Source organism: Panthera uncia, chromosome D2 (genome assembly GCF_023721935.1).
Source record: "Panthera uncia isolate 11264 chromosome D2, Puncia_PCG_1.0, whole genome shotgun sequence".
NCBI classification, from domain to species: Eukaryota; Metazoa; Chordata; class Mammalia; order Carnivora; family Felidae; genus Panthera; species Panthera uncia.
This window is the reverse complement of record NC_064818.1, coordinates 28,500,368-28,526,616: the sequence shown is the minus strand read 5'-3', so window position 1 is coordinate 28,526,616 and position 26,249 is coordinate 28,500,368. Positions and strand designations below refer to the sequence as shown.

The 26,249-nt window shown below is 37.1% G+C and overlaps 1 protein-coding gene across 1 annotated transcript in view; it reads right to left on the bottom strand.

Moving 5' to 3' along the window:
• The window catches only part of LOC125932682 (methylcytosine dioxygenase TET1-like), an 89,317-nt gene that overhangs the window by 8,408 nt on the left and 54,660 nt on the right, over positions 1-26,249 (bottom strand). Inside the window, exons 5-10 of the mRNA XM_049645154.1 lie at positions 16,486-16,697; positions 11,385-11,535; positions 10,962-11,048; positions 7,205-7,294; positions 4,809-4,946; positions 1,856-2,204 (exon numbers count right to left, since the gene is read on the bottom strand). Of these exons, the coding sequence (XP_049501111.1) occupies positions 1,856-2,204; positions 4,809-4,946; positions 7,205-7,294; positions 10,962-11,048; positions 11,385-11,535; positions 16,486-16,697 (1,027 nt within the window). The remainder of the gene's footprint in view (positions 1-1,855; positions 2,205-4,808; positions 4,947-7,204; positions 7,295-10,961; positions 11,049-11,384; positions 11,536-16,485; positions 16,698-26,249) is intronic.

The window sequence follows — 26,249 nt, the reverse complement described above, 5'->3', positions numbered from 1 at the left end:
ACTGCATTCAACTGATTCCCTTTATAACCAAGCACAAGAATCTCTCCATTTCTCTCCCATTTTGCCAGCAATCTACTTCAATAATGCTCAAGCAGGACCTCCCACCGCCTGTAAAACTCAGAGTGAAACTTGTTTTCATCTCACTTGACATGCTTGATCACTCCCTCCTTGAAACACTGCATATACTCTTAGAGTTCCATTAATACCTCACCAGACCTTCCAAGACTGTGTTCATCTCTGAAGCCTGTACAAATTGGGAATTCCCAGGACTTCTCCTTCTACCTCCTTTAGTTCTCTGTGATTTCATTTACTCTCAGGCTTTGAAATTCTATCTCTATGCAGCTGACTTCCTAAGTTATACCTCCAGCCAAAATCTTTTCTTTGAACTACACTCTTATTCAACTGTTTACCTAACGGTTGTCTGACAGGTGTCTTAAACTTGACAGGTCCAGAAGTGAGCTTCTGATCTCCCTCTGTATGTTTCCAAATTTGTTCTTTCCCATTTCTCATGATTCTTGGTGATTTCCCCATCTTTCCAGTCACTCCAGACCAATAACACCAGGGTAAACAGTGAGACTTTTTTTTTTCCACAATCCAGATTTTTCAGAAATCCTGTTGACTCTACCTTGAAAACAGATCCAGAACCTGGCATCTCTCATGTCCTCATTAGCCAGTCTGGTTCAAGCTCCATCACCTTTTTCTTGAGCTGTTAGGATGTAGCCTCTTTACCGTTACCCTACTTTTCTGTTCTGTCTACTGGTTTCTAGTTCAACCCAGTAAGCAGAATTTTAAGTTTGAGTCACATCATACACCATCTCTATGTTTTTTTTTAAGACTTTACTTTTAAGTAATCTCACACCCAACGTGGGCTTGAACTTACAACCCCAAGATCAATAGTAAAATGCTCCACCAAATGAGCGAGCCAGGTGCCCCAGCCCCTCTTTATTCTGAAATCTCCAGTAGCCTTCCTTTCACTCACTAAATGCTGATATCTTTACAGCAGTCAACAAAGCCTGAGATGAAACGCTCCAACACCCCTCTTCCCTCTCCAATCTATTTCTTACTCCTCTCCCCATTTCATGCTCTGCTTCAGCCACACTGGCCTCTTTGCTTGCATAAAGTATTCAAGGTAACCTCTTGTCCCCTGATCTTTACGTTTGCCATTTCCTCTGCGTAGAATGCTATTTCTCCCAATAAAAACACTAAGGGTTCTCATTGGCCTAAGGACTTTACTCAAATACTCCATTCTCAACAAATAGCTTTCTGACAACTATATCCAAATAGAATTCTCTCACAGAGCTCTCTCTCCTCTTTCACTGCTAACTTTCCAACACCCAGAACAGCACAAAGTGGTACTCAGTAATATTTGTTGACTGGATTACTTGTATTTGATGCTAAATGTGACCAAGGAAGACTTCAAGGAAGTGATGTCATTTCCCATGTTCCAAGAAGGAGTAGGGCTTCAAAGTAGATGGGACCAAACAAGAAAAACAGGTTTCTGTTTGTTTTCTTAAAGCATAAATAGAAAAAATACCAAGAAATACTGATGGGTCGCTTTTTTGTTGACTTTTAGTTTTGGAAAGTATGTAGAAATTGTGTACATGTATGGATTCAGTGTCTTATTTTGAACTCTAAAGCAACATGTATTAGAAACAAGTGAGATTTAAGAATAATTACCTAATTGAATTAACATCTGATCTAAAGTTGTTTTTTGCTGTGTTTTGTTTTCACAATGCCTCATTCCTAAGAGAGCAGCAAGGATAAATGACAGGGGAAGTGGGGTGCAAGGGAAAGTCCCAACACTTTGGCTAGTGGGAGTTGTGCACAGAGACTCAGCAGCATCCATAGGCCTCACCTAAAAGCGACAGCGATGAAGCCTTGCTATTGTTTGTGGTCGAGTTATTCTTCCGCTTGATTCGAGGAATGAATTTCTTCTCCACAGCTCTTATCTTATGTGCAAGAACTTCTGTCATCATCGCTGCCCTTTTCTTCCCAGAACGAGGAACAGGCTGAGTGAAACGTGTTCTTTTTTTACGGCGGGGTGTGAGCACCTCGATGGCCCCAGATTTGATCTTGGCTTCCATTCCTTCACTAGAGCCAAACTCATCTGTGTCTGAGAGTTTGTAGAGCGGTAGCACATGCAGCTGCTCATCTTGAGGAATAACCCCCAAGGAGCGATTATCCTCTCGTGTTAAAGTACAAACCTGACAGAAAGAAAACATGAAATAGGTCCTGCACATTCAGAGTTATTTCTACCTTCTAATTGTTGCCACTGTGAAAGGGATCTATGTTCCCATTCTATGTTCCATTGGTTCCTGCTGGTATATTAATTTTGCACAACTAATATACATCAAGCCACTCAACATTCTTCAATTCTAGTAATTTATCAATTATCTGTAAGCAGACCAGCATACTTTTGAGTTGATCTTATAAGTACATATTATGCATGTTTATGTATTTTATAATATTTATAATGTTTGTTTATTTTTGAGAGAGAGAAAGAGACAGAGAGAGAGAGAGCAGGGGAAGGGCAGAGAGACCGTATCGTAGGTAGGCTCTGCGCCATCAGCACAGAGCCTGATGTGGGGCTTGAACCCATGGATCGTGAGCTCATGACCTGAGCGAAAACCAAGAGTCAGACACTAAACTGAGCCACTGAGGTGCTTGTTTAAAATTTTTTTAAATGTTTATTTCTTTATTTTTGAGAGTATAATATTTTTAAAAAGTAAACTCTGTTGGGGTGCCTGGGTGGCTGCGACTTTGGCTCAGGTCACGATCGCATGGTTCATGAGTTCAAGCCCCACATGGGGCTTTGCCCTGACAGTGCCGAGCCTGCTTGGTATTCTCTCTCTCTTTCTTTCTCTGCCCCTTGCCCATTTGCACTCTCTCCCTCTCAAAGTGAATACATAAAACTGAAAACAAAACAAAACAAAACAAAACCACACAAGTAAACTCTATCCCCAATGTGGGCTTGAACTCATGACAAAGAGATCAACAGTTGCATGCTCTACTGGCTGAGTCAGCCAGGCACTCCTGTAATATTTTAAATACTAGGTCTTTTTGTTATATTTCATCTTACTCCATTGTCCAAGTTAAGGAATGTTTACTGGACTGTCCACAGCTTTCATACTAAATATTAACTATTAAGATATTATTTTAGCCTATATATTACCATATTTCTTAACTATTTAAATAATGACACATTCATTGGGTAGAGGGGAATTACTTATGAAAAATTTCCAGATTGTAAGGTTGACAGAACTTGATGAATACAGATGGTAAAGAAAGATAAACTTAGTTTTATTTTCTCAGTATCTATAGTCATGTTTACCGGCAAGACTTGAAATACTAAAGTCTCTTGGGTGTAATTTGTGAATAATTTAAAGTAATCATGTTAAAAATTAGACTCTTGCATCAATAAATGTTTAAGCGGTTTATTTGTTCACAGGGACACTAAGAAGGGGCCGAGGAGACAAGATACAAGGAGCATAATTAGAAAGACTGAGGCAGCAGACAGGGAGGCAAGTGAGTTGGTAGCTGAAGGTCAAGATTCCAGGGTTTCAGAAATGCAGAACTTTGGAGTCAGGGCAAGTTCTAGGTACAAGCCTCATTGCATGAGCAATGACAGCAGAGGAGAAGAGGCCACACTGAATGATACACAAGAGAAGCACAAGAAGAAGACGAACCAAAATCCAGTTTGACTGAAACTAATTCACCCTGATCATGGATATTGTGTCATGAAGCAATTCAAGTAAAGTGAGTAGCCAAGCAGTGACAACGAACCACACTGTGGCCACGATTCACCTGGACAGATTTCTACTATTTCAACTTTGAAAATAACATTTGTCTCAAAGACTATAGTCAACGACAGTGGAGAGGAATGATAATGCAAAAAAAAAAAAAAAATTTTTTTTGGCTCCTTAATTCTATCAGTCATAGACTTCACTGGCTAAACAAGGAGGGAAGGCTGCCTTTTGACGGATTAGATTGTGTCCTTCTAGTCACAGTGTAAGGGACTGTAGCTATGTCTATCTTATATGGGGCCAACCAGACTGGTGTCATGCAAAAACAGAGGAAATCACTCCATATTAATCTCTTATTTTACTAGGTGAGGAAATAATGACTTGAACCAAATCCATTTCATTTAAAAAAGACAACTGTGTGATTTTTCTCAGGGTCTTTTACCTAATTTAAGTGTTTCTTAATTGACTTCACGCTATGGGCGTATAATTCTTTTCATGGCTGTAAACATAAGTATGAGCACTGAAATGCAAATATTTCTGATAATTCTGGAAAATTAATGGAACTTTATACATACATACTGGTATTAAGAACAAACATGAACAAGAAAACGATACATTCAGGATAATTCCATCACAAAAACCCTTTGGTACACAGAAGGCAAAAAAAGAGAACCGATAAATTGCTTAACTTCCTACCTATCAGTTTGAGAGCATACAAGAGTGCTCCTACCTGCTAGCAAACACACCACAATTAAATACAAGATTCAAGACCTTCAAAAAATATTTAAGGCCAGTTCTGTAACTTTGTGGAAGGACTTGGACAATAACATAAATGCTATTGATGTATATACTATGTGAGACAGAACATAAAATATGATTTTTAAAATTTAATTCATCTCTGCACCCAACGTGGGGCTGGAACCCATGATATTGAGAACAAGAGTCATGTGCTCCTCTGACGGAGTCAGGCTGGGGCCCCTAAAATAAAATTTTTAACAGTAATCATATCCAGCCTAACCACACAGAGATGGAGCTTTTAGAATCAAAAGCCATCTATGTACATACCACAGTGCTTCCATTATTCATGTTGTGAATGTCCCTGTGGGGATGGGCACAGAAGTCTAGGCAAGCAGTGACCCCAGAGAAAGGACGACCCTCTTTGCTGCCAAGCCGACATTCTCGGGCAACATGTTCATATTCTACCTAAAAAAGAAATGTATGACACACAGTTGTGAGAGACAGAAAGAATCACCTTCAGTAAAGAATAAAAGTCACTTCCTGACCAGGCTCTTAAACTAATGACACATTGCAATTTCAGATATTTATGACCATAGTGCGTTAAAGTAGTGGATGTGTAGCTCAGAAACATTCAGGAGGAAGAGTCTGATAGTACACAAAGGAAAATGCAAATCCCTGGCTGTGACTGATGGTAGGATGATAAAAATACCTGCTGCTGGTGAATAAACAAGCAGAGCAAGCCTAATTTATTCCATTAGGAAGAGAGACTAACATAGTGCATTAATTATGTGGGAAGAGTCCTCAAGGTCTATAAATATACATGTATTCATAAACCAGTATAAAAAATGAATTTATAACTATTTTATTTTATTGTTATTATTATTAATTTTTTAAAGTAGGCTTCAGGCAGGGCTCCAACTTAAGACCCTGAGGTCAAGAGTCAGACGCTTAAGCGACTGAACCACCCATGTGTCCCTATAACTCTTTTTAAAATGAAAAGTTGAATTTAACAGAAAGGATGTTATTTATGACAATACAAATAAAGATTTAAGAAATATAGACCATAGGTCTCTGGTTATGTTTAAGATAAAAAGATATTGAGGTGCCTGGGTAAATACACACAATGAAATGCTATTGAGCCTTAAAATGGAATGAAATTCTATGGTGCCTGGGTGGCTCAGTCAGTTAAGCATCTAACTTTGGCTCAGGGCATGATCTCGCGGTTTGTGGGTTCAAGCCCCGCGTAGGGCTCTGTGCTGACAGCTTGGAGCCTGGAGCTTGCTTTGGATTCTGTGTCTCCCTCACTCTCTCTGCCCCTCCCCAACTCTCTCTCTCAGTTCCTGAGTTTGAGCCCTGCATTGGGCTCTCTGCTGTCAGTGCAGAGCACACTTTGGATCCTCTCTCTGCACCTCCCCCAGTCTTGCAGACTCTGTCAAAGATAAACTTTTAAAAGATATTTACACGTATTTTCCACCTTGTGATGACTGCACACGTGTGTATTGCAAAAGGATTGCCACAGGAAGGTTAGGTAACATCTCAATCCCTTAACACTATGAGGTTTATTTTGTGTGTGTAGTGATAATTGAAGATCTCTTAAAAACTTGTAAGTATATAATATAGTATTGTTAATTAAATTATAGCCTCAATGCTGTGCAATAGATGCCCAAATTGTATTTATCTTATAGCTAGCTGGAAGTTTGTACCCTCTGATCAACTCCCTGCTTCCCTCAACCCTCATTTCTTTTATTTTTTTTTAATTTATTTATTTTGAGAGAGAGGGAGAGAGAGAGAGGAAGGGAGAGAGAGAGGAAGGGAGAGAGAGAGAGAGAGAGAGAGAGAGACAGAGAGAGAGAATGATTGGGAGAGAGGCAGAGAGAGAAAGGGAGAGAGAGAATCCCAAGCAAGCTCCATGCCTGTAGCACAGAGCCCAACATGGGGCTCGAACCACAAACTGGGAGATCGTGACCTAAGCCAATATCAAGAGTCAGACATTCAACTAGCTTAGCCACCCAGGTGCTCCTCCTTTAATTTGTGGATGATGTCCTTTGAAGCACAAAATTTAAAAATTTTGAATTTCTTTCAGTTGTCCTTAATAGAACCTTCAGCAAAGTGTTTAATAGAAATGGTGAGAGTAGATATTCTTGCCTTGTTCCACATATAAAGCAAAAATGTTTTAGTCTTTTATCATGATTATGATATTAGCTGTGGGTTGTTATAGATGTCCTGTATCAGGTTGAGCCAATTCACTTCTATTTCTATTTTGATGACTGTTTTAATCATGAAAGTGTTAGCTTTTGTCAAATGTCTTTATACAGAGAGATTATGTGGTTTTTGTCATTTGTTCTATTAATATATTCAGTATACTGGACTGATGGAATTTTCTTGTGTAGAATCAATCATGCATTTCTGCTTTTATAAATTATAGTTCTAGAAATAACCAGAATTCTGTCACTCTGGAATTTTAATTTAATTCAACTGTCATAACAGGAAGTTTTTAAAGACAGATAAATATACATTTTTTTAAATTAAAAAAATAGAAAAAATTTTTCTTTACAGTAATCTCTACACCCAATGTGGGGCTTGAACTCACAACCCTGAGATCAAGAGCCACATGTTCCGCCATCTGAGCCAGCTAGGCACCCCCAGGCTAGATAATTTTTGAAGTTGTTCTATAAAGATAGATAACCATGTTCAAGAGTACTGCATCTGGTCCCCAAACATACCTGGTTTTGGTAAGCAACTGGAGCATACTGCTTATAAATTGGAGCTAATCGTGTAGCCAAACTCTGTAAATTATCTTCAAGGTTTTTTTCCTATAGGAAAAGACAGTCCATAAAAGTTGTTTCATAATGACATACAAGTTTTAGGTGTGTGAAAAAGAGTGATAAATCATTGCTGATGTGTGGTTGATGCACAATTCATACTTACCCTAATAAAAGAGATACCACAGAAAATAAACTGGGTTGTTTTTTCATAAAATCGAAAGCCTTAGTCATTGTTATGGTTTAACTATGTTGTAAGTGAGTTAGAAATGTAAATGGTGTTAGAGATAAGGTGTAAACCTGCTCACGTTGCTAAATATAAATACAAGAACCGTATTTTATATTTATTTAGCAGTACCGGGTACTTAAATCAAGTAGGACTGTAAGGAGCCTTGACACCATATCAAGAATCTGGATTGCTACCGATGGAAGAAACATGGAAGACTTTTCAAAGGAGAACAGTCTTTAACAAGAGTCTCCATTAAAAATGTTGCTGATGACAGTATGAGGTATCCAACACAAAAGGAGACTTTGGAAACAATAGTTGAAAGAGCACTGTGATAATTTTCAGAGAGGATTGTATTCTAAATCAAATCAAAGACTTGATAAATGATCAATCACATCCAAGGAAGACTATGGAAGGGAAACTGAGAGCAAGGATGAAAGGAAGAATTAAGGAGGCTCAAGGCTTCTGCTTCATTTCAGATTTGATGGATGCCAAGAACACAGAAAGATCTTCATGTGGATACGTATCGGATTATAAAAGCCAAAGCCACACACAGTATAGACATAGGAAGTTAATTCTTTTTCTTTTCTTTTTTTAAAGTAGGCTCCACAACCAGCATGGAGCCCAATGTGGGTTTTGAACTCAGGACCCTGAGATGATGACCTGAGCTGCAATCAAGAGTCAGACACGTAAACGACTGAGCCACCCACCTGCCGCAGGAAGTTAATTCTTGGGTGCCTTTAACAAACCCCAATTTGAGCAACTGAAAAGCATCAGTGGTAATAACCTTTTTTGTTTCCTACTGATTTAGGTTGATTCTTTCACTGAAAAAGAAATTTATCTATTTGGCATATATCTAAATTACTCTGTTCCTTTCATCTGTTTTCTTACGTATGTGAAACTTAATATAGCTTAATAAATATCGTCAGGAAAGTCAGGACCCTCCTTTAAAAAACTTCCTGACTATACTCACCCATTAATTATTTAATTTATTTGAAGAAAACTTTACAATTGTGATTTAAGTACCTATTGAAAATATTTTGATTATGTTTTGTAACACCTGAAATATTAAGTGGAGCAATTGTGTTTTACTACTGGTAGATAATGAATTCACAAAGAGTATCAGAAGTTAGACTGAGTATATGGTCATCAAGAAATATTTATTGTGTGGAAATGTTGAAATAAATTAGGCCCACAGAAATTAAATAAAGCTTATATAGGTGACCATTACAAATGTAAGTCTCATTATTCATAATGTAAGGATCTTGACACTCTGTCTCATTAGAACAAATGTGTTTGTCAGATATAGAGGTTTCTTCATATCAGGTCCTAACATGTCAGGGCTCAAGCCTATATTCCTCTTCTCTTTTCATCCTAAACCTGATCTCTAGGACTGTCATATCCACATCTGTGGTTATAATTACTATCTGGACAAGAAATCACACTTGAGCTTCAGATTGTTATTATTGACCTGACATCCCCACTTGGATTTACCATAGAAATCTCTCACCCAGTGGTTCCAAACTGAATTCATAATCTGCCTTTTTGAAACCTTATGTCAAGAAATAGCACTACCATCTGATTATGAAAACCTTTCCAGACTACCACTATCCACTTGTCCTCTGTCACAACCAATTCCAAGTTACTATTATCCCTTCTCTGGACTATTCTTTTTTTTTTTTTTTTTTTAATGTTTATTTATTTCTGAGAGAGAGAGAGAAAGAGAGTGTGAAAGGGAGAGGGGCAGAAAGAGAGGGAGACACGGAATCCGAAGCCAACTCCAGGCTCTGAGCTGTCAGCACAGAGCCTGATGTGGGGATTGAACTCACAAACCGCCAAGACCATGACCTCAGCCCAAAGTTGGAAGCTTAACTGACTGAGCCACCCAGGTGCACTTGGACTATTTATTCTTAAAGCTAGCTCAACTTGCTAAACACACTCTTCAACAATTTTAATACATTATTCAAAGAGCAGCTAAAGAGATCCCTTTGAAAGACAAGGGTAATCGTACCACTATTCTCATTAAAACCCCTCAATGATCTTCCAAAATGTTTGACATATAAGGCCACTGCATTCACCTTACTCTCTCTTGCCTGCTGAGCTTCATACTGGCCTTCTGTCAGTTCCTGGAATGAGAAATGCTTCTTCCTGTATTATAAGCACTATATAGATATTACTCATTATTTATAAAGACCATAGAAAAAGATCATGATTCATATAATATTATTATGTTGTAGAATAAAAATGTAACACTCATGTCAATACTCTGATGTATTTATACACAGGCAGTTTCATCATAAGATATTTGTAAAAAAAAAAACTGATTAATTTTAAGGGAGAATGGACATCACATTATCAAGTGTTCTTATGTTTGAACATAGCACCTTTCCATGATCAGGTATAGCCTTTAGTAAATTTTATCGTTTTCTCCCTAGAGGTCTAATACACTTCTTTGATTTTTAAATGTAAGCTCTACACCCAATGGGGCTTCAACTCATGACCCTAAGATCTAGAGTTGCACACTCTTGAGACTGAGCCAGCCAGGTGCCCCTAACATACTTATTAGATTTCTTCTAAGGTATTTTATCTGCAAATGATAGTTCTCTCACTAAAATTATTTACATGTTTTATTGCAACAGACAGGAAGTCTAAAAAATGTTAAGTAATTCCACTTACCTCTTTAAAGGGATCATTATTAATTCTGAGGTTCTTGGAAAGATGATATATTCACCTTATTATGGGTATAATTGAGAATCATTCCTGCTGTTGTATTTTGTGTTTCCTATTTATCTTGTATTCTAATGACTTTTAAAAATCCTTTTGCTGATTTATGTATAGGTTGTCTTCCTTAGAAAGATTTTTTCCCCACACTACTTTAAAATGCAAAAATTCTATTTAAATTCATCTAAAAAAATTTTAAACATATGCTTTCTTAAATATATGTTTTTCTGACAAATTCTAGAGCAGTGTTTTCCAAGCTGTGGGTCATGACTCAGTAGAGGGCTATGAAGTCAATTGAGTAAGTCACATCTAACAAAGAACAATGAAATTTTATAAAAAGTATTGTAGTGAATACCAGTGATCCTTCGCTATAATTAAATTAGATATTAAGTTTTTAATATTTTAATATCTTCTCTAACATATAAGATGAAGTATTATTTACTGAAGGTTTTGTTTTAATTATTTACTTGCATATATCTATTGTATAGCAGTTTATAATATAAAATGTTTTTTATTCTTGGTCACAGCTCAAAGTTTGAAAAACACTGATCTTAGAGTTAATTGGTATCTAAATCATCTCCACTCCAAACAAAGCATAAAACATCACCACATTTAGTTCCTGTAGGTGCCCCACCCCCTCCCAGTGCCTACCCACCCTTGAGCTGGTAAGAGTATGGAATTATACTTATCGGTTGTTATTTTAATTTAAAAAAATGTAAGTACTCAACTTATTTAAACTTAACAGTAAGGTTGACTAATTTCTTTGCTCACCATGGCCTCGTGTCCCGGACAGATTGGTTCCGGTTTCATATATCTTCTTTCTGGATTACGTCCTTTAGTAATTCTTTCATAGTAGTTCTGTGGGTAGTAAACTTTCTGAGTCTTTGAAATGTTGGCAAATGGTTTTATTTATTTTTCCTACTTTGGCTGGGTATAAAATTCTAGGTTCTTTGAACAATTATTGTCTCTGGGGTTTGGGGAGAAGGAGGAGGGAGCCAGGGACAGTGGTAATTTGGGCTCAGAGATGAAGACTTTACCTAATTTATTGAGAATTTTAAACTATTTACATATATATATTCTTACTGTTTTTTCCACTACTTCTAAAATATTTAATTGTTTTACTATTTAAAAAACATTTTAAGGAGTGTACTTATAAACTCATTGTGAAATTTAAAAGTAAAAAAGGGCACTTACGTGTAAGGGAGAGCTTGGATCAATTCTAAATCTTCTAGGGCTTGGGCTTCTACCAAATTTACATCCATTGAAATACATACTCCAGGAACAACCAAAAGAGAAGGAAGCTCCACAAGTCTCTGGATCAATTCCTTGACATGTACAGGTACGACTGTAAGATGATAATTGCAAGGGAATGAACTGATAAAGCGGGCCAATACCTCAGAAAGAACATTTCAGATTCCTATAATTTTAGAAGTATAGATGACTAATGAATTGATTTTAACACATCTATTTTATTACTGATTTTACCTTAAGTAGTGTTGACAACCCAAAGCTAAATGCCCTTGAATATAGGCCAATTTTTAACTAAAATGTTTGCTCATGATTGGAAATCCAAATAAATAGCAATAAACTATACAGAAATATACATATGGATGTGTCCAAGGAGAGGAAATAAAGAATCTAGATTTTAATCCTGGATCTGTTCCCTATCAGATGTGAAAATTAGAGTATCTCATTAGCTCTTTGGACCTTAGCTCCTTCATCTATAAACTGACATTGATATAATTCTCTGAGGATTGACAGTGGATAAGATATTTTGCATGTGAGATCACTCTCAATTTTAATGAAGGTCTTTATTAGGGCGCCTGGGTGGCTCAGTTGGTTAAGCATTGGACTCTTGATTTCGGCTAAGGTCATTATCTTGCAGTTTGTGAGTTCAAGCCCCATGTCGGGCTCACTGCTGTCAGTCTGTCAGTGCAGTACCTGCTTCAGATCCTCTGTCCCCTCTTCTCTGCCCTTCCTCCACTCGCATTCTCTCTCTCAAAAAAATAAATAAAATATAAAAAAAAAAACATTAAAAAGTCTTCATTAAGGTTATAAATGAAAAAATTGAACTGAAAGTAATTTGGTTATTTTATCACATTGGGGGCATTTCTGAGGTCCTAACAGACCCAATAGTAAGGATGACAATGATTACAATATTCATACAAAGATATGAAACCAAGGAGGTAAAAAGCACTCTTTGGTTTCTAATTGCATAATCCTCAAAACTTGAACAGTATGTGCATAGTTCTTTCGTAATGATTAAAGATACAAACAAAAACCCATATTTTAAAAAGTAAATAAAAAGAATATAGAAATGTAAAGTTTGAAACTATTATTAGTATTTTTAAATTGTGAAGATCAGGAAAATGCCTAATATGTAAGGTAACACTGAATATGATAAGAAAGTATACAAAAAGTATCATTTAAGATACCGCGAAGGGGAGGAATTGTCTAAGTACCCCTAAATCTTCTTACCAAGATGGAAGATATATTGTAAAATGACAAAATGTTACAACAACTTGAAAAGGAAGAAAAAGGGTATGCAAATGGGATTAAACTTGAAATTACAGAAGGACATTAACGTTGCCAAATAGAAAAACAAATAACACATTTATGTCATTGAAATGACACATGGAAATGAAAGAAAATTGTAGTTTCACTGAAAGCTGACAGTTATTTAAACAATTAAAAACACAGGAAATGTAGAAGTTCGTGAGACCTACAAGAGCTTTTGCAAAGTCAATATCACTGATAATAGGGCAAATGAAATGAAAGTAGGTCCTTATCTTATGGACTAAATATGATAGTCCTGCCAATAATTTCTCAATTGAATTACATTAGCAAGCAACAATCAAACTCAAACTGAGCAATTGTCTATAAAATTAGGACCAAAGCAAAAATGTGCTATTGGGACCTCCTCAAAATAAAAGGCTTCTGCACAGCAAAGGAAACAATCAGGAAAACTAAAAGGCAACCGACAGAATGGGGGAAGATATTTGCAAACAACATATCACATAAAGGGTTAGTATCCCAAATCTATGAAAAACTTATAAAAAATCAACCAAAAAAGAAATAATCCAGTGAAGAAATGGGCAAAAGACATGGATAGACACTTCTCCAAGAAGACATCCAGATGACCAAGTGACATGAAAAAATGCTCAACATCACTCATCACCAGGGGAAAATACAAATCAAAACCACCATGAGATATCACCTCACCCCAGTCAGAATGGCTAACATTAACAACTCAGGCAACAACAGATGTTGGCGAGGATGCGGAGAAAGAGGATCTCTTTTGCATTGCTGGTGGGAATGCAAACTGGTGCAGCCACTCTGGAAAACAGGATGGAGGTTCCTCAAAAACTTAAACATAGAACTACTCTACAATCCAGCAATTGCACTACTATAGGTATTTATCCAAAGGATACAGGTGTGCTGTTTTGAAGAGACACATGCACCCCAGTGTTTACAGCAGCACTATCAACAATAGCCAAGTATGGAAAGAGCCCAAATGTCCATCGATGGATGAATGGATAAAGAAGATATGGTATATATACACAAAGGAGTATTACTTGGCAATCAAAAAGCACGAAATTTTGTCATTTGCAACTACACGGATGGAATTAGAGGGTATTATGCTACGTGAAATTAGTCAGTCAGAGAAAGAAAGATATTATATGATTTCACTCATATGAGGACTTTAAGATACAAAACAGATGAACATAAGGGAAGGGAAGCAAAATAATATAAAAACAGGGAAGGGGACAAAAACATAAGAGACTCTTAAATATGGAGAACAAATAGAGGTTTGCTGGAGGGGAGATGGGCTAAATGGGTGAGGGGCATTAAGGAATCTACTTTTCTCCCTCTCTCTCTGCTCCTCCCCCGTTCATGCTATGTCTCTCTCTGTCCCAAAAATAAAAAATAAAAAAAATAAAAAAAATAAAAAAAAAAAAAAAAAAAAAAAAAGAAAGGGGCGCCTGGGTGGCGCAGTCGGTTAAGCGTCCGACTTCAGCCAGGTCACGATCTCACGGTCCGTGGGTTCGAGCCCCGCGTCGGGCTCTGGGCTGATGGCTCGGAGCCTGGAGCCTGTTTCCGATTCTGTGTCTCCCTCTCTCTCTGCCCCTCCCCCGTTCATGCTATGTCTCTCTCTGTCCCAAAAATAAAAATTAAAAAAAAAAAAAAAAAAAAAAAAAAGAAGGAATCTACTTTTGAAATCATTGTTGCACTATATGCTAAGTAACTTGGATGTAAATTAAAAAATAAATAAGTAAATAAGTAATAATAAAATTTAAAAAAATAGGACTTCAAAAATATCAATACAATGAAAGACAAGGCATGAGATTTAAAAAAAAAAAGTTCATGTTTTATTTTTGAGAAAAAGAGCTCAAGTCAGAGAGAGAGGGAGAGAGTATCCCAAGCAGACCCTTCACAGTCAGTGCACAGTCCATCGCGGGGCTAGAATCTACAAACCAGCGAGATCATGAACTGAGCTGAAAGGAAGAGTCAGACACTTATCCAACTGAGCCACCCAGGTGCCCCAAGTCTTCCTGTTTTTGATTATTGTACAGGAATTATGTAAGAGAATTTTGTCATTCTTAGAATATACTCTTGAGTAGTATTTACAGGCAAAAGGTATCAAGCCTGCAACTAACTGACAAATAATCCAGAAAGAAAAAATTTAAAAAATAAAAATAGCACTAATAATAGTAGTTTTTTTTGTTGTTGTTGTTATTTATTCTTTGAGAGACAGACAGTGCGTGAGCAGGGGAGGGGCAGAGAGGGAGGGAAGACACAGAATCCGAAGCAGGCTCCAGGCTCTGAGCTGTCAGCACAGAGCCCAATGCGGGGCTCGAACTCATGAACGGTGAGATCATGACCTGAGCCGAAGTCGGTCACTCTACCAACTGAGCCACCCAGGCACCCCAAGTAGGTTGTGTGCATGTGTAAAAAAGCAAATTTTACAAATTGTTAACAATAATGAAATCTATGTGAGGGGTATATATGATAAGAGTTCATTGAAATATTCTTGCATCTATTCTGTCAATAAGAATTTTTCTTAATTTTTCTTTATTTTTTTTAAGTAGGCTCCAACTCACAAGCCAAGATCAAGCCCCACATTGGGTGTAGAGATTACAGAGGGGATGTTGTATGTTTTTGTTTATATTTTGTATAATGACATTTCTTTTTTTTTTTTTAACGTTATTTATTTTTGAGACACAGAGAGACAGAGCATGAACGGGGGAGGGTCAGAGAGAGAGGGAGACATAGAATCCAAAACAGGCTCCAGGCTCTGAGCTGTCAGCACAGAGCCCGACGCGGGGCTCGAACTCACCGCGAGATCATGACCTGAGCCGAAGTTGGACGCCCAACCGAGTGAGCCACCCAGGCGCCCCATGTAATGACATTTCTTTAAATACTCTCTAGTAACTGGAGTTGGCTTAAATGGAAAAAATGATAGAAATAGATCTCCTCCTCCCATGGTTGACTAGCATAAATTTTCAAGTTTATTTATATATTTTGAGAGAGTGAGCACTTGCATGTGAGTGGGGGCAGGGCAGAGAACGAGAGCCATAGAGAATCCCAAACTGGTTCTGCACTGTTAGCGCAGAGCCTGAAGTGGGGCCCGAACCCACGAACCATGAGTTCATGACTTGAGCTGAGGTCAGATGCTTAACAGACTGAGCCACCCAGGTGCCCCAACTGGCATAAATTTTAAATACGTCACAAATTCAGGTTTTTAAAATTTACAATTTCAACAAGAACTAAAAGAAACCATGGGTGGACTACTATATAACTTGCAAGAAAGAAAAATGTTCTTTAATGCCACTTAAAATGCAGACAGAAAAGAAAAATAGGTATGATTAATTATATTATAAAAGAAAGAGGATGGGGTGACTGGCGGGCTCAATCGGTGGAGCATGAGACTCTTGATTGTGAGCTTGAGCCCCACGTTGGGTGTAGAGATTACTAAAAAATAAATAAATGAGTAAAGGAGAATATCCTAAAAGGGTCTCAACTCACTATGAAACCAAAGGAGAATATCCTAAAAGGGTCTCAACTCACTATGAAACCAAAGGAGAATACCCTAAAAGGGTCTCAACTCACTATGAAACCAAATTTCTATTAAAGAAAAAACAAAAACAAAAAAACCCCACTTCATTATTTTTAGTTTTAGAATACCTAAATTTATGTTCTCCCATATAATACACGTCATTGGTAGTTAACTAACAATGTAATATTACATAATAGAGGTCTGAACAGGAAAGCAGTAATAACTAAATTTGATTACTTTTCATTGAGCGTGCATCTTCGGTCTGTGGGATGACCATTGTAGGACTTCAGATTTTCAGTGAGCTCTGTATACAGTCTGTCGGCCATGGGGAGAGGGATGCCGTCCCACACCATGATGAGGACCACCATCACAGCTGTTGGACAATGGTGGCCTGTGCGCTGCCGAACCAAACAGAGAACTTTTTCTTCATCGCTGCCTCTTCTTAAAACCTGGAAAAGCAGAGTGCATTTGTTTATAGAAAACAAGAAACCTAAACTTGAGTGCAATGGATATTGGTTTTAAAGCTCTGTATTATTGCATTTCAGGTCTTTTTAAACGTGACTATTTCTTAAAAGGTTGAAGCCTATTTAGTTTTTAGACTAGTTGCCTCTACACAACTCAGAGTAACCCAGGTTACTTGACTAACAAACAACAGGCAGAACAGGAGTCTGTGGTATGTGGTTATTACTTGTGAAAGGAGACGAAAGCAATCTGTGGTTTCTTTCGCTGTCGATACAGTATTGCAAAATAGACAACAGAGGATTCCCTGGAAAAGAGCCTAACTGTTTTGCTCTTACACAAATGCCACAACGGGACAAATCTAGCCAGATGCAAATAACCAGGGACCCTCAATATTAAAAATGGACTTCAGCACTTGGGTGAATGGTTTTATTTGACAGAATAATTAATATATAAAGCAATGCTCCTAAAATTCCTGTGACCTTTCCATGCTATCACAAGGATCTAGCATACCCATATTATCATAAGATTAAGGTGGTTCAGTTGATACGGTAAATGCAAAATACAATTAACTTTGAATAATTATTGATTTTTCTTACACTGTATCGTACCCATGGGGTGCTATAAAGGTCTCAGAAGTATTTAAAATATAGCCCAGTGGTCCTAGTGCACACCAAAACATTACATAAAAATGTTGACAAGACATAAAACCAACCAATTCTGTTTAAAACTCCCTCCATAAATCACAAATTTACACAGCAGAGACACTGACCACATTAATCAGCACATAATCAGTAAATGATAAAGGTGCCCACCCCTGTGACCAAAATGGAGTAACGAACAGCAAAATTATTATCCCATTTCTGTTGCTATAATAATATTACATAAACTTGAGATGAAACTTCTTAAGATGTTAGTTACCCAATATCACTTTCTTCTGTCACTCCAGATGGTTAACAATCATTGCTACCAAGGCATCCCTTGAGTAGAGTTGGCTTTAGGACCTTCCCCCTAAACACAATTATTTATATTAAAATTTTTTTCTATACTTATATGTCCTTTTACAGCCAAATAAGAATACATTTGCTTTCAAATAATCTCAAATACAAAATGATATATAATGTATTAAACAAAATTATACCAGATAATTTTCAAGTTTTCAAGCAAAGAACAAAGTTACATTTATCTAGTCTTTGTATGGGAAATGCTAAAACGCTATTTATTCATGGTTATCTGTGCTTTTCTCAGATTCTCCAAATGTCATTCAGTGAACATCAGAAAATTAAGCATAACGAGTCTCTAAATTCAGATCTAGGTTCAATATGCTGCTTAAGTATTGCCATGGTATGAAGATTTGTGACCACCAAAAATCCATATATTAAATCTTGAATCCCAGTTGTGGTGGTATTACAAGGTAAGGCCTTTGGGAGGTAATTAAGTCACATGGGGGAAGCTCTCATGAGTGAGATTAGTGTTCTTATAAATAGACACCACAGAACTCCCTAACACCTTCATACATATGACAACACAAAGAGAAGAGGACTCCCCCCACCCCCCAGCCCCCCCTCCACCCATGCTGGCATCCTGATTGAGACTTCCACACTCCAGAACTGGGAGAAATATATTTCTGTTGTATAGAAGCTACTCAGTCTGGTATTTTCTCATAGCAGTCTAAATGGAGGAAGACAAGTATTATACCTGTGTAAGTCTATAAAAACTATAAAACATTAAAAGAAATTAAAGGTGATCTCAATAAATGCAGAACTACCATGTTCATGGAATAGACACTATTATAATGATGCCAATTTTCCCCAAATGGATTTCCAGATGTGATGGGATCCCAAGCAAAATCTTATCAGAGTTTATTTTGTTTTGGGTGGAAGTTGACAATCTTGTGCCAAAATTCAAATGGAAATGCAAAAGATGAAAAAGGGCCAAGAAAATGAATGAAGGCAAAGTGATTTACCAGATTATGAATCTTGACCCTTACTGCACATAAGTAGCTTGAGTTATATTGTTGATATAAATATGAAAGTTAAAACAACACGTTTTTGAAAGAAAACATCTTCATGACCTTGAAGCAGGTAAAACCAATTTAGAATAGATTACCACATTTAATAACTATAAAGAAAAATATTAAGAAGGTGGATTGTACAGGCACTTGGCTGGCTCAGGTAGTAGCGCATGGAACTCTTGATCTCAGGGTTGTAAATTTGAGCCCCATGTTAGGCGTAGAGATTATGTAAAAATAAAATCTTAAAAAAAAAAGAGAACTTGGATTATATTATAATTAAGTACATCTGTTCATGAAAAACATTAACTAGCAAGAGATTAAGAAGGCATACAGGCAAGCAATACAGTGGGAGAAATATTTATAATACACATAATTGATAAAGTATTTTTACCCAAAGTATATAAGGACATTTCTCCAAGTGAGTAATAAAAACACAATAGAAAACCAGCCAAAGATTTGAACAGGCTCGACACAAGAGAATATCAAACAGATGATGAGCATATGAAAATATGCTCCACATTACTCGTCATGTAGCAAAGTAAGAAAATTTTAAGGCACCACATATGTTGGTGTGATGATAAAATAGTGAAAACTGCTATAGAAAACAGTCTGGAAGTTCCTCAAAAAACTAAAAATAGAACTGCCATGTGATCCAACAATTCCACTCTGGAGCTTACATCCGAAAGAACTGAAAGCAAGGCCTAAAACAGTTATTTGCGTGTTCATAGCACCACTATTCATAATAGCCAAGTGGTGGAAGCAATTCAAATGTCCACTGACAGATGAATGGATAAACAAAACGTGGCATATCTATATAATATCCAGACTTAAAAAGGAAGCGAATCCTATTACATGCTGCATACAACATGGATGAACTTTAATGATACAATGTTAAGTGAAATAAGTCAGTCACAAAAAAGCAAATCTATATGATTCCAGTTATAGGAGGTACCTAAAGTAATCAAATTCATAAAACATAAAAGGGGAATGGTGGATACCAGTGGCTGTGATAATGGGATAATTGGGAGTTATTTAATGGGCATAAAGTTTCAGATTTGAAAGATGAAAATGTTCTGGAGATTTATGCCACAAAAATCTGAATATATATTAATGCTAAAGAATTATACACTGTGGTTAAGTGGGTAAGATGGTAAATTTTATGTTTTTTTAAACATAGTATAAAAAAAGTGGAAAGAGGTCTTAAAAAAAAAAAAAGGCACTAAACACCCATTAGAATGTCTACAGTGAAAAAGAAAATATCGAGTATTGCTAAGAATGTGGAGCGACTGGAAGAGTTGTATGTTAGTCATGTGACTATAAAGAGATAACCACTTTGGAAAACTGTGTGTTCCTCTCAACCAAAGCTGCACATATGCACACCCCACCCTCCCCACCCCTGCAATTTAGCAATTCCACTTCTAGATGTACAGCAAATAAAAGTGTATTCTTATATTTCCCAAAGATTTCACCAATATTCATAATTATCCCAAATTGGAAACAACTCAAATGTCAATCACCAGAAGAATATAACTCCACAAATTTTCAACATTTATGGTAACAGAACACTACTGAGCAATGAGAATGAGAATGACTTACAGTTACAGAAAACATGAATTAACCTTACAACTCTAATGGTGCATAAAGGAAGATAAGACGAAAGAATAATTATTGTAAGACTGCATTAAGATGAAGTTGGAAACAGGCAAGAGAAACCCATACTGTTAGAAGACAGGACAGCGGCTACTTTTAATCGGGGATAAGAGGGGACAAGAGTGCTTTTGAGGTGCTAGTAATATCAGATGCCAATTACACAAAGGTGCTCACTTTAGAAAAATCCTGTGACCTTAGGATTTCTGTAGTCTTCTGCACATATGCTACAGTTAATTAAGAAGTCTACCTTAACCTAAATTAAAACAAAAAACTGGAAAAGGCTGGAGCACCTGGGTGGCTCAGTCGGTTAAGCGGCCGGACTTCGGCTCAGGTCATGACATCACTGTCTGTGGGATCGAGCCCAACGTCGGGCTCTGTGCTGACAGCTGGGAGCCAAGAACCTGCTTTGGATTTTGCGTCTTCCCCTCTCTCTGCCCCTCTGTGGCTCGCACTCTGTCTCTCCCTCTCTCTCTCAAAAAAAAATAAACATTAAAAAAAATTAACAGCAAAAACTTGTAAAGGCGGTCATTTACTACTTCAGGATACTTTAGCAAGTTTCTTAACCCATGTATAGCAGCACAGAGCTAGGATCTAATTAATATTAGCCACTATTTCATGTCTCTTTGATTTATTACTGCACACTTGGCTCCTGATCATAGAATTTCAGCTCAAATATTTGTTGAATGAATGGTTAAAAACCACAAAAGCCCAATGTGGTTGCATTTTACAAAACTTTCAAAAAAAACCAGTTACACTATTAAGATGAAAACTCTCATTTCAAAAGATTTTAAATGAGTATAAATATCCCCAATTTTAAAACTTTTCTCGAGAATTGTATCATTTAGAAAGTGGAAGGATTTATTAATTTATAAGCTGTTGAATCTGTGGTCATGTGGCAGTCACTTTAGATGGTAAATGGTACATACAAACTTCTGTGGGAAATGTTTGTGTAATTAAAAACACACCACAAACTGAATGAAAAACGTTTTAGTTTTCATAAATATGATCGACTTGTCATATATGTAAAATAATTTAAATACCATGAAGTCCATCCTTTTAAAGTACAGAATTCATTGGTTACTGTATACTCAGCGTTCACCCTCTCCCCAACCCCTTAGAAGTCATGCCACTTTTTTCTCTTTCCTCTGTCTGCTTCGGTCCCAAATCTATTTTCTACCTCTATGGACTTTGCTCATTTGGGACATTTCATATAAATGGAATCCTCTAACACGTGGCCTTTTGTATCTGGCTTCTTTTGCTCAGCCTATGTTCATTCATGTATGTAGTACTTGTCGGTACTCTATTCCTTTTTACTGCCAAATAAGTATTCCATTGCATGGACATGTCATTTAGACTGTTTCCACTTTTGCAGTTATGATTGATGTTACGATTAACATTTATTTAACAAGTTTTTCTGTTGACATGTTTTCATGAGACCAAGCCCTGCAATGATAGTGTGGAGCCTGCTTAGGATTCTCTCTCCCCCTCACTCTGCCCCTCCACAGCTCACGGGGGGTGTGTGCACTCTGTCAAAATAAATATATTTATTTTTTAAATATTTATTTCCTTGTTGAGAGAGAGAGAGAGAGGGAGAGAGAGAGAGTGGGGAGGGGCACGGGAGAGGCAGAGAGAGAAACCCAAGCAGGCTACTCTTTGTCAGCACAGAGACCAATGCAGGGCTTGATCTCATGAACTGTAAGATCATGACCTGAGAGGAAATGAAGAGTCATACAAGCCACCCAGTCACCACTAAATAAACAAACATAAAGAAAGAAAGAAAGGAACAATCAGACTATTTTCCAAAGTGCAAGATCTATTTTGTAATTACACTAGGAATGTACAAATGGATCCAATTTCTATATCCTCGACAACTCTTGTTATGGCTTGCCCTTAAATTATAGGCATTCTAGGGTAAAGTGGCATCTCATTTTGCTTTGATTTGCATTTTTCTGCTGAGTCATGATGCTGAGCATATTTTCATGTGCTTATTGGTCACCTGTGTATCTTCTTTGAAAAAGGTCTGTTCAAATACATTGTTCATTTTAGTTTGGATTGTTCATTTATTATTGATATTTAGGAGTTCTTTTCTTATAGTCTCTATACAAGCTCATTAGACATCTGCTTAGCAAACATTTTCTTCTATTCTTATTGTTTTTTTGACCTTTCTTTATAGTCGTGTGAAGCACAAAAGTTTTAAATTTTGATGAAGTCCAATTTATCTTGTCACTTGTGCTTTTGGTGTTTTATCTAAGAAAAAAATTGTGTAATCCAAGCTGAAAGATTTACAGCTATGTTTTTTGTTGTTATTGTTGTTGTTAATTTTTTAAATGTTTATTTTTGAAAGAGAGAGAGAGAGTGCTCAGGAGAGGGGAGAGAGGGCAGGGGGAGACAGAGGATCTGAAGCAGGCTCCATGCTGACAGCAGAGAGCCTGATGTAAGGCTTGAACCCAGGAACCGTGAGATCATGACCTGAGCTGAGGTTGGATGCTTAACCAACTGAGCCACCCCGGTGCCCCTACAACTATGTTTTTATGTTTTGACTAATGATTACATAGCTTGAACTCTGACATTTGAATCTCTGATCCATTTTGTGTCCTAGTCTTTAAGTGACTAGGACATTACGTGACAAGTTACTTCATTGTAAAGTTTTTAAGTTAAAAGATGTGGTAAATAACTAAATATAAATAAGTGATCCTGGATTGAATTCAGACCCAAGAAAAAATATGTTGTCTTTTTCCATAAAGGATAGTTAGATATAAGACCTAAAGATTAGACAATAATATTAAATCAGTTTTGATAATTGTCCTGTGGCTATGTAAAACTTTCTTAATTATATTGTGGTTATATAAGGCAACATTCTGGTTTGTTTGTTTTTTTTAAAGACTTCATGGGGCTCAAACTCACAACCCTGAGATCAAGAGTCTCATGCTCTACCAACTGAGCCAGCCAGGCACCACGCACCATCCTGATTTTTATGAAAAACATAGCAATGTATTTAGGGGAAAAGGGCATCATGTTTACAAATTACTTTTAAAGTATTAAGAAAAAATAGAGAATAAAGAGAGAGAGGGAGAGAGAAAAATAAAGCAAAGCTAATTTGGTAGAAAACTACATTTGCAAAATGTAGAGTATACGGAAATTCTGCAGTATTCTTGCAGTTTTTGAATAAGTCTAAAATTATTTTAAAATCATAAGTTTAAAAATAATCCTATGATGTTGGCCAAAGTTCCATATTGTATATTTTATTCTCAATACAAGCTTGGGATTCTTGTGCTCATTGTCCATAGGGATGGATGACAAGTTTCAAAACAGAGCCACTCAATCAGTGAGATCATAGGTCAAGACATAAGCTACAGGCAGATCTCTGGAAAGTACCAAACCCAGGGATTCAAAAAAACAGGCCACTGTCAGAAACAATGTAAGAGCAAAGAATAAGTCTGCATAATCGGAGGAATGAAGAATGGACATATATTTTGTAAAATAAAAGATCTCCCATCCTGAGATTAACTCAGTCTGTGGGACAATGAATATTCAATGCATACTAAGGCCTAGTAACATCTAAAATAAATTAATGTAAATTAATAAGTATGTGAACTTAGATAAAGCAATTAGTTGCAAGTCCAAAATACTGTCAGGTTAGCAAGATGTCATTTTGTCTAATTATTATGCTGCAAATTGTAATCACCTGGGAAGCCGATTAAGTACCACTGCAAAGGAAATCAGACAAATGCAAAATTGAATATACAGTATCATTTCGATTAATGGGGAAAGTATTAGTCACGTACTTTTCTATCGGGATATTGTAGGGGAGGTAGACATTTGTAAGGGGTCTGTATGAGTTAAGTGTGCAAAGCAGGGCTAACTCTGTTTGGAGAGCGGGAAGGCTTTATGGAGGAGACTCCTTTTAAAGAACTACAGAAGTTTGCCACCACAGAAAAGAGTACAAAGACCATTCTAAGAATTTTGGAAAATAAGTCCCATGAGGCAAGGATGTTATTTAAGGAAGAATTCTGCTAGTTGTCCAGATACCAGATGGCTTCTGTGACTTATAAAACCTCCTTTATTAAATTATTATTCATAGTTGGCTCTATTTCTGAGATCTCTGACATAAAGATGATGTTCACTCTGTATATAAGATGCAGCTCAAGAGTCAATACCTTCCCAAAGCCCTTCCTGGACCCTCATCTCCAAATATTACTCTTGGTCTCCTCCCTACTCCTTCTATATGCTCTTCTCAAGCAGGCAAGTGGTAGCATTTCAATAGTAACAGCACACTGGTGACTGCTTGAGGCACGGCCATGAATGAACTCACCCAATAAGGAACACTTGACGGGCTGAATGAATTGCTGAGGAGTGATGGGGAAAGCTGTGTGATGGAAACTCTTGCCACACATCAGCTTCTCCGAAGATGTAGGGTAACCAAAAGTTTGAGCTGCTGAAGAAAATCTACGAGGACCCAGAATTTCCTTTGGCAGTTTAGGTATTGGTTGACCATTGGGAGAGCACGCTCAGAGAAAGGGTGAAGAAAGAAGATAGAGCAATCTGATGATCATTAGGAAAATATTTCCTAGCAAATCTGTGATAGAATTCTCTCATCCTAGGTTATACATGATTCTGCCTCTACAGCCTCTTTACGAATAGCTCTGCAAAGTACATTCTTAACGATTTTCCAAGAACATGGTCCAGATGGGACAACCTATAGAAATTCCCCATGGATAGTTCTTAAGATTGGGATCAAGAGTGACAGCCTAGGATATTCTAAAGAACTCTCTGGTGGTGTGTGTGTGTGTGGGTTCAGGACAACTCATTACTAAGTGTATGAAAACTGCTGGGGAGAGAAGACTGTCCTGAGAAACAAAATTACTGTTATAATTTCTAAGGAGGCAGGTATAGGTAAACAGTATTTTCACATGCTTAGGGGCATAGAAAGAAGAAACTCAAAGACCTAGAGAGGTTTCCCTTAGGGCAGGCAGATTTGAGTTCTAGTCATAGTGTATTTATATAGGCAACAAAAAATTATTGAAGCAGCTGTCTAATCCCCACCACTTCCAAAAACCAGAGAACATGAGGTATTTATAAAAAAGGTTTAAAAAAAAATGAGAGGAAATTGTCCTTCTAAATTTCAATTTTTTCTTTAAAGCTATAGCAAAGCACATTTTATCAGCCAAGCAATGGTCTGCTCTAAATGGGTCAAGGAACAATTTCAACCAAAATGAACATATAGAAAATGGAATTTTAAATCACTGAAAAAAATTCAAATTAACTATGGGATCCATACATAAAATTATGAAAGTACAGGGAGACACTATGTTTCTAATAGCCCGGTAAAGACTCAGGCTTCCTCAGCCAGATGAAAAAAACTCTGAAGGTATAGAGTAAATGACATTGATTTGACCAGGTAAGAATTTCAAGCTTCTGTACAAAGATAACAGTCAAGCACTATGACTAAAAGAAAATCTACTGGGGGGCCTGGGTGGCTCAGTTGGTTAAGCATCTGACTCTTGGTTTTGGCTCAGGTCATGATCTCACAGTTCTTGGGTTCGAGCCCGGCATTGGACTCTGTGCTGACAGCACATGGTTATGAAGAGTGAATTCATGGAAGAAATAAAAATGGTTAATAAAACTTTTTTTTTTTTTTTTTTTTTTTTTTTTTAATTTTAGGGAAAGAGAGCAGGTAAGAGGGGCAGAGGGAGAGAAAATCTCCAGCAGGCTCTGCGCTCAGTGAGGGGCATGACTTGGGGCTCAATTCAAAGAAACTGGGATCATGACCTGAGCTGAAAACAACAGTTGGACACTAAACTGACTGAAACACCCAAGCACCCCAAATGGTTAATAAACATTTAAAAGAAACCAACGTAATTAATTACAATGTAAGTTC